Below are 9316 nucleotides of genomic sequence, written 5' to 3'. Positions count from 1 at the left end.
GCCACAAACTGAACTGCTAACGATTGATTTTAGAGGAATTGTGAAATGATGACATAAAAAGAATTCATTTTTTTTTCCATCAGAAGAGTTTTCTCAAATTTCAATAAAACCTTCTAAATCTGAGATGGTTTGCTCATCCCAGTCCTTCATGGAGAGAGAACTCGAGACTTTCACTCAAAGACTCGTCCTCTTGAACCTCCTCCTCCTGCCGGGTCTTTGCTGCTGGCAACGAACAACAGGAAACTGAAAATGAGTGCTGAAGGCATTTATTTGAATTAGAAAACAGAAGATGGACCCTGAGATGAACACAGCAAACCTACCTTTCTTCATCTTGCTGTGTTTTGATGTGGATGTGATGGAAAGTCTGAAACCTTAAATCAATATGAATGCGATCGTATCCGTATCCTTTCACTCCTGGTCAGTGTCACAGTAAAAAATGAGATTTGCAAACAGCCTCTGTGGTGCATCTGTGGTGTCCCACCTGACACGTCTCTTTGGTCTTTTGGAAGGAAATAATTTCCCAGGATTCTTTGCACCCATGTTCATTTTATCCCTGTTTTTTGTCCTGCACAGAAGTTCTGATTGATGTTTCACAACTTCGTGGTTTGTCTGTGACCACACACGTCATATCAAGGTTATCTGTATCTTTTTTAATGTCAAAATACACTGATATCATCTACATATAGAGTTATATACCTATATCTCTATATGTAGAGATATAGGTATATACATGTATATATACATAATTATATGTAAATGCATATATTGATATGTATATACATAAAAACATATTTATATAAACTTCATTTATAGAATAAATATGATAAAATATGCTCAAAATGTTTCAAAGCTGACTCTTGCTGCTCTGACAGTCATAGAGGGAACATGTTGGGGTCTGGTCCCTGCCACAGGCTGGAGTTGAAGCCTTCATCTGAATATCTGGTCCCTGGTGGCCATTTGGGACCTGACCAAAGCTGGTAGGTCCACAGAACAGGAGCAAAGAGGACTGGCATCTGTGGTAGCATGAGTCCGCCGCAGTAGAGGTAGGGTAGTGGGTAAGGAGGCAGGATGGGAGGCATCATGACTCCTCTGTAGTGGGGGTACTGCTGATCATATGGGAGGTGAGACGGTTGTCCTCCCTGGTGATGCAGGTTGCCTTGGTAGTATGCCTGGCCCCCCTGGTGGTGGGGAGCATTGTTGAAGGTTCCCTTGCCCCACTGGTAATGGGGGTCCATTTCATGGGTTGCATAGGCCCCCTGGAAGTATGGGATGCCTTCAATGGTTGCTCCATCAACCAGGTGATGGGGGACACGTTCATGAGTTGCATGGGCCCCCTGGAAGTGAGGGGCACCATCAAAGGTTGCTTCATCAACCAGGTGATGGGGGACACCTTCATGAGTTGCATGGGCCCCCTGGAAGTGTGGTGTGCCTTCAATGGTTTCCTTGTCGACCTGGTGGTGGAGGGGGCCTTCATCAGTTGCCTCTTGAACTTGATCGTGGGGGACAGCGTCAAAGGTTGCCTCGTCAACCAGGTGGTGGGGGGCCCCTTCAAAAGTTGCATGGGCCCCCTGGAAGTATGGGATGCCTTTAATGGTTGCCTTGTCAACCAGGTGATGGGGGGCCCCTTCATAAGTTGCTTGGGCCCCCTGGAAGTATGGGATGCCTTCAATGGTTGCTTCATCAACCAGGTGGTGGGGGGCACCTTCATAAGTTGCATGGGCCCCCTGGAAGTATGGGATGCCCTCAGTGGTTGCTTCATCAACCTGGTGGTGGGGGGCACCTTCATAGGTTGACTTGTCAACCTGGTGGTGGATGAGCCTTTCGTTTTTTGGCTCACTCACCTGGTGGTTGAGGGAACTATCATACGTTGCCTGCCCCCCCTGGATCTGGGGGGCGCCCTCGTAGGCTGCCTCGTTAACCTGCTGGTGAGAGCCACCTTCAACGGTTGCCTCATCAACTTGCTGGTTGGAGGCACCTTCATCGGCTGCCTCGTCAACCTGGTGGTGGTGGGGACCTTCATCGGCTGCCTCATCAACTTGGTGGTGGTGGGGACCTTCATCGACTGCCTCATCAACTTGGTGGTGGTGGGGACCTTCATCGACTGCCTCTTCAGCCTGGTGGTGGTGGGGACCTTCATCGGCTGCCTCATTAGCTTGGTTGTGGTGGGGAACTTCATTGGCTGCCTCATCAGCATGGTGGTGGGAGCTACGCTCATCTGTCAGCATGTCCCCATCATAACCAGGGATGCGTCCGTAGATGTCCTGTCTCCCCTCATGCTCGGGAAAGTCGTCATTCTTCCTCCACCATCTATCCATGTGACGCTGGGGGATGCGTCTCATCAGAGGGAAGTATCTAGTAAAGGCACGGGCCTTGCCCCTCTGAAAGAATTGGCCTCCACAGCGTCTAATTTTCCTGGCACGGGCCAGTTTCAGCTTGTAGTCCCCGTAAAAGATACGTGTTTCAAGGATTGGCTGAATGGGGACATCCTTATCGAAGTGCACAATTGCGTATCCTCTGTAGCCTCGTTTGTGTCGAACGGCATTCACGCGTCCAAATGTCTCAAAGTAGTCCCAAATTTCATTTTCCACCACGTGCTCGGGAAATCCAGTCAGGTAGATGGCGTGGGGATCAATGACAAGTTCTGTCTGCTGGTACTCCATCATCAGTTATCAGATAAATGTGTTCACGACTGTTGTTCTGAAAATATCTTTATGTGACCAAGCTGGCAGATTTATTTATACTGTCAGAGACAAAGAGGGTTTAATTCATCATTCTGACTTGAACACTGAGAGCAGTCAAAATTCTGAGAGCTCAGAATTTTGTCTGCATCACACACACACACACACACACACACACACACACACACACACACACACACACACACACACACACACACACACACACACACACAAACCTCAAATGTTATTGTTGTTTGTTGTTCACACCTTTTTTGCCTGTCCCATTTTTTTTTCCTTTTTATTTTTTTAATGAAGCAATGAACACAATTCAGGAAACGTGTACAGCTTCAAGGAGTTTAAATAGCCAATGATGGAAAGAAGCAGGGAGAAGAAAACCTTCCTGTTCCTGACCCTTGGGCATCAATAAATCATAGGTTGTCATTGTCTGTCAATCACAGTTTCTCAGTAACCAATGACAACACAAAACACAGTCACAGAAATGTAGACAAACCAGTTACCTGATGCCTTCATTCCATCTAATCGTTCTGTCTTTATAATTAATGATGGGATGTTCTTGAGCCTAAAGATATTCGTTTAGACCTTTCAATCAGTCGGTGAGGAATTCGACAGTTAAACCACAATACCAGAGACACACATCTGCTCTGAAGTATTGGTGCAGTCTGATGCTTCAAATTAAGTGTCCCTCCAGGCTGCTCCGCCTCTGAATTTAACAATTTTTTGTAAATATTCTAGTAATATTCCCCTTTTCCCCCTTCTATGTGAAGCTAATGAGGCCTGTAATTCAGTTCTATCTGTAAGTTTTAACAGTCCTGATTCTCCCTGGGCTGGGCTCCAACCTGCAGGAGGTCTTCTCAAGGAACAAAACTAGTAAATTGTCAGACGGTCCGATGGTCCACTCATCATCCTTGTCCCGTCTCCAGTGCGTCACCAGAAAAGAAACCGAGCGTCTTCTCAGACCATCGCAAAATGCACTTGAGAACAATATACTGTATATATATGTATATTAATACAAACAATCAACTGAAATACAAACATATATATGCGTGTATGTATGTGTATATATATATATATTAACTGACGCCTTTCATTCTGGAGGACAGTGTCCTTTTGTCACTGCTGTATAAGTAGTGGTTTGATCCCTCTGATATGTAATCACGTATGACATCAATAGTTTATGATTACTAAAGCAGCCACGGAGGAGCACATGGAGGTCGAGCTAGTTTACACGACTGTATACACAGTTAGCTAGTTTTTATATAGAATATATGACTGACCATCTTCCTCAAAATGTAGCCCTCCTCAATGAGTCCCGTTGAGCCGTGTCATCCAGTAAAGCACACAAGCACACAAAGGGGATGAAGTCAGGGTGAGCAAACTGGACTTTACATCTCACAACCCTGCACACATAAAACCCAATAACTTCATAAGTTGATGGATAATGTCATCAAATATCGCGACTGATGTTGTAATAGCATCTTCACCGATGCATCAAAAAGCAACAAGGCACTGGTAATGGTACTCCTGGTTTACTGTAAGCCACGCCTATGGTCAGTTTAGAGTCTGGATTAACCTGGTCCCCTCTTGATGTCTTTGGACTGTGGAGGAAGCTGGAGTACCAGAGACAACTCACGCAGGAACAGGGAGAACATGCAGACTCCACCCATAAAGATCCTGTGCTCCAGCCGGGGCTCCAACCTAGAACCTTCTTGCTGGGGGGGCCACAGTGCTGACCACTGCTCCACCGTGCTGCCCTCGAAATAACCTCTTTGTATATACGTCTATGTGTGTATTTGTATTTTTCCCAGTGTGTAAATGAATTTTTTGGATTGTTCCTCTTCTCTGAGTGAGTCTTTATCCGGCCCCTGTCAGTCCTGGATACGTATGAATGTCTGCATGTTAGGTTCATTTATTAATGCGACCGACTGATTTGTGTCCATTCATACAGGAAGAACTGCACTCCATCAAATCTTTTTAGGCCTGGGTTGAAACGTCCAAGATGTTAAAATTTATTGACTTTTCCTTCTTTTAGATTTGAACTGGGAAAGTTAGATTTGAACTGGGAAAGTTAGATTTGAACTAATAGGACTCTGTTGTATGGTTTGTTTTTTATTGTCTCTGAATGTCTCCAGTAGCTTGTTGGGCTCATCTACATGAGAGTGATGTGATTGGTTGCTGGCTTGTAGTCGTTGCTCTCAGGCAGATTTCCATTCACAAGAACTGGTAGCCTGAAGAAGGTCTAGGACTGAAGCGTCAAGATACTGTTGAGGTTGGACAGAGTGTGGGAATACTTTTGTTACATACAAGAATTAGATTGTATTATATTTATATGTAACATCTGAAAAACAGTTGTGTACATACTTATGCTGCTTATTTTTTATTTTTATACATTTTGAAATACAGATGTTTTAACTTTTCGATTTATCTCATTAAAGATTGATTGATGTTGCACTTTTGTCTGTCTTTTTTCTCCCCAATGCTGCTGTAACAACAGAATTTCCAGAGTCCAGGATGAAGAAAGTTTATCTTCTTTTATTATAATATTTGTTCAATTTGAATTGAAAAATAACTAATTGGTGTGTTGGTGATGAGGCTTTTTTCAAATTACAGGAAGCTATTATTTGAATTTCCATTGCTGCACAACATCAAAGATATTAAGGGGTGACGTCATTGTGATTGACAGCATAAAGCCGTCCAGTCACTTGATCAGTTAGTTGGTTCCTGGACTCCAGACAGCAACCTGCTGTCTCTTGGTCAAGAATCAGCTTCATTAAACACTTGAGACATCAACACAACACCTTCTACCAGCAGCTGTCATTTGGTGAGTTCAGTAAATCTTCAACATCTAGTAGTAAACTGTCTGATGGGTTTTCTTCAGGGGGGGGAAATAGATTGTTGGTTTAGCAGCACCCCCACTAGCATGTCCGCTAGCGTTAGCAAGCCTCACTGCTAGCAAGCTACCGGTCTCTCTTACCACGTTGGCTGTGAATAATTTACTTTAATTTCATTAAAAACTGTAGCTTTGAAGTTGAGAACTTGAATTGTGAACTTTTGAAAAAAAATTGTCGCAGATCTGTGTTTTATTCCTGCTGTGGGTTTGTGTCATTATCAAATGTATCTGCATTTTAAAATTCAAGAAATGGGAAAACTGCATGTCAAGAAACATACTGTGGTATCATTTCTGACATGAATCTGGGTGTATCAATAGTACCAACACAGTTTTTATCTTCATATGAGTGTATTATTTTTATTTGTGTGTTTGTTAATTTAGCTAGCACTCCTCGTTAGCGCGCTTTGTTAGCATTAGCATGCCGCTCGGCTAGCAACCGACTGATGCTTTTTTTCTCGGTTTTTCTCTGAATAATTCACTTTAATTTCATCAACAATTATCTGACAGACCATTTTCAATGTAACATTGTCCTGCTTTGAGGTTTTGTTGGTGTAAAAACACGTGAATACTTCAGTCAGTCTGTCTGGAGGTCTGTTTATGTTTGACGTCAAAAGTCAAGGTCACTGACAGTCCCACTTGCTGACACAACCACCATGTTGTTCCTGCATTGGAGGTTTTTAAGGTTGAAGCAAGTGTTGATTGACTGACCCTGACACAGGACTTTCAGTGACATGGCTTTCTGACGGTCAAGACTTTGTTGTACGTCTGCTGCTTCAAAGTGAAAAGTCAGAGAGACGATCCAGAAATGAACATTTCAGGGATTTATAAAGACTCGAATGTTATATTTTCTCTTTTTTCTCAACAGAATATTCCATCATGGGAGAACTGAACCCTGGTTTCAGACTGGGGGATATCATTTTTACTGAATCCTCTGTGTACACTGTGGAGAAAATCTTGGGGGCTGGCGCTTTTGGGGAAGTCGCCGAATGTTGGAGGAGCGACACAGACAAAATGGTCGCGATAAAACGGATCCGGGACAAACAGAACATCCTGGCGGCAAAAGAGGAGGTGAACACAAGTTTCTTTGAACAGTATTTAACTTCCATGGCTCTGAAAATCCACCACATTCCAATACAGGTTGTTTTCCCTCTCTCTCTCTCATACCTTTAACAGGAGAAGATGCTGAGATTATTGATGAGCAACAACGGCAATAATTTCAACATTGTTGGATGGAACGGGTCGTTCATCAACGAGGGAGCGTTCTGCATGGAGTTTGAGAGACTGGACATCAGCCTCTTTGAATTCCTGGGGCGGCGCCGGGCTCTCTCACTCAGAGAGATCAGCCCCATCCTCCATCAGGTGTGTTTCCACAGTTTTTAGCTGAACTTACCAACTAAAGTGGGAAAATAGAAGACTAAAAGTTTTCATTTTAAGAACTAAATGTTCAGGTGTATTTTGCTGAGTATGAAGCCAAGTGGTTCCATCAGGGAGAGGATAAATTGGTGGATTCTAATCAATGGAAGTAGATGCTAAAGTTGACTCAGTCATTATTTGCAGTGTGAAACTGCAGGTGTTGGGTGGTCCTGCATCACTTCATTTGTATTCTCTCATTAAAAACTACAATCACGCCAGGCTTCGTTGTCAACTGCCAAAATATGTTTTAAATACACAATGTTACATTTTCCACTGTGTAAAAACGATCCTCCATCACATGTTGATGACGTTCCACTGCAGTGAAGCTGACTTAAAGGTTTCTATTTTTTATGGTTTCAGCTCGCAACGGCGCTCCTTTTTCTGCGGAGCCAGAGAATCGTCCATGCCGACATGAAACCAGAGAACATCATGATGGTGGACCATGTCAGGCAGCCGCTCAAAGTCAAGCTCATTGACTTTGGGTTGGCGTTTCAGGTCTCAGCGAGCCACATCGGAGCGGAGCTGCAGACGTTGTGGTACAGGTTAGTAACAGAGACACTGGAACCTCCATTTTCTTCTGTCAGTGGTGAGAACAGGAGTCATGTTGTGGTTCTCTTCCTCTCGTCAGAGCTCCTGAGATCCTCCTTGGAGCCCCGTTTAACGAGGCCATCGATGTGTGGTCTCTGGGGTGCATTGCTGCAGAGCTGCTGACTGGGATCCCACTCTTCCCTGGGCACAGTGAGGCTGAAATGGTCAGTATGGTGCAGTGCTACACTTGGAAATTCACAACAAGCAATGGTGATGTAAAGAGGAGTAGTGAGCGAGAGATGGGTCACTTATTTCAAGTATTCTTTTGTGTAAAGCAACAAATGGAGGTAAACCTGGTGCTCTCATTGTGTCCTTCCTTCAGATGGAGTACATCCTGAGGACAGCGGGGCAGCCACCCGACAGCGTCCTCCACCTCGGCCTCTACACCCTCTACTATTTTTATGCCCAGGGTGAGGAAGGAGTCTTCAAGCAGTGGACAGCAAAGGTAATTCCAGCAACTGAGAAGGACTTCATCCCTCCATGAGGTCCTTCAGTCCGTCAGCCTGCATTTAGCTCTCATGTGCTAACTGAAAAATGTCTTTTCTGTAGCCACACGTGGAGGTTCCTGACCCCATGAGGACCCTGATGGATCTGGTTATGGTGGGCTGCACCAGAGCACGAGAACATACAACACAACCGTCTCTGAGTTCCTAACCTTTAAGTTTTATTCTGTTGCCACACAGATGTTCTTGGAGGGCCAGGACCTGGATGACCTGGCAGACTTCCTGGACCTGCTCAGTCAGATGCTGGAGGTGGATCCTGAACGCCGCATCACGCCGGACCAAATCCTCCAGCATCCATTTCTAACAGGAAGCCACCAAGTAGGCCCCATCACCAGCAGCCCAGCGCACCACTTTGATTGGTTCGTGTTCATCAGTGCTGATGTGAAGGTGTTGGACTGTTGTCTTTCAGGCTTGAATCCTGCTTGGACCAAATGGCTTCCACTCAGGCAACGGTGAGGAGGACTCCTGGTCTATCCAGGTGAGTTCAGCCGCTTTCACCTTTCATCCTGGGGTCAACTGGCTAAGATGTTTAGCCTAGCATTAGCATGCAGCTTAGCACTTGATTTAAAAGAAATGTCTTTTGCTAGCAATAGAATAAAAACTTTTGTCCATCTTGACTTAACATTTTAGTTTGAAAGATGCTTTTGTTGGATGAAGAAGAGTTATTTTACGGCATTATATTGTTAAAATACTTTTGTGTCAAATTTTCAAGTCCATTCAGGGCAGAATCAGCAAACTGGATTAGTCTATCTATGGTTTTATGTTTTGAGAATGAATGTGAGGCAAAGAAAACACATCATTTTAACTTCCCTGTTTTTGACTTTTGTCAGTGGTTAAATTTAAATGACACTATTGACCGTAAAGCTGTTGTCATGTTTGATTGTAGGCTAAATAGGTCATGCTAATTAGCTTAGCATTAGCATCTGTTCTTATCATTTCAGAGTGAAAAACCCTTTGTGTTTAGTGAAGCATGGACGCACTTTTCCTGCATCATCCTCTCCTACCAGCTCAGGGAGAGGGAAGGTAAGAGGGAGGGAATCATTTTCTCTCATGTGGTTTCGTTTCCTGCATCACAACAGCATTTAGAAGTAGAACATGAATTGGCTCAGTTACAGAACGTGACCTGCAGTCTTTGCAGGATTCAGCTCTATTCCATGGAACCAGTATAACCAGTGTGATCATTATTACCAGTTTTATCGGTTTATGATACTTTTAATCATTTGGAA

General features: G+C 44.1%; 2 protein-coding genes across 5 annotated transcripts; one reads left to right on the top strand and one right to left on the bottom strand.

Annotated features, from left to right (window-relative positions):
- Window positions 1-271: 271 nt before the first annotated feature.
- Window positions 272-2716, bottom strand: LOC147246080 (uncharacterized). Of its 4 annotated transcripts, none has more exons than XM_086182372.1 (2): window positions 1377-2716; window positions 272-1298 (listed from the first exon to the last, which is right to left on the bottom strand). In XM_086182372.1, exons 1-2 carry the CDS (start codon window positions 2661-2663, stop codon window positions 873-875), a joined length of 1713 nt encoding a protein of 570 aa, XP_086038498.1. In that variant the 5' UTR covers window positions 2664-2716; the 3' UTR covers window positions 272-872. The 4 variants fall into 4 exon arrangements, with proteins under 4 accessions (XP_086038498.1, XP_086038497.1, XP_086038495.1 ...); XM_086182371.1 differs by having other exon boundaries at window positions 274-1702; window positions 1781-2716; XM_086182369.1 differs by having other exon boundaries at window positions 274-2053; window positions 2093-2716.
- Window positions 2717-6597: 3881 nt separating this feature from the next.
- On the top strand, window positions 6598-8505 carry LOC147246079 (homeodomain-interacting protein kinase 2-like). Its single transcript, XM_086183438.1, has 8 exons — window positions 6598-6654; window positions 6760-6945; window positions 7360-7541; window positions 7628-7751; window positions 7910-8032; window positions 8137-8187; window positions 8271-8408; window positions 8500-8505. Exons 1-8 carry the CDS (start codon window positions 6598-6600, stop codon window positions 8503-8505), a joined length of 867 nt encoding a protein of 288 aa, XP_086039564.1.
- The last annotated feature ends 811 nt before the right edge of the window (window positions 8506-9316 follow it).

This window comes from Aulostomus chinensis, chromosome 17 (genome assembly GCF_037954235.1).
Source record: "Aulostomus chinensis isolate RoL2024-O1b breed Wild chromosome 17, RoL_Achi_v1.0, whole genome shotgun sequence".
Classification (NCBI taxonomy): Eukaryota; Metazoa; Chordata; class Actinopteri; order Syngnathiformes; family Aulostomidae; genus Aulostomus; species Aulostomus chinensis.
Note: the sequence above shows the minus strand (reverse complement) of the source record. Positions and strands in the feature narration are given on the sequence as shown.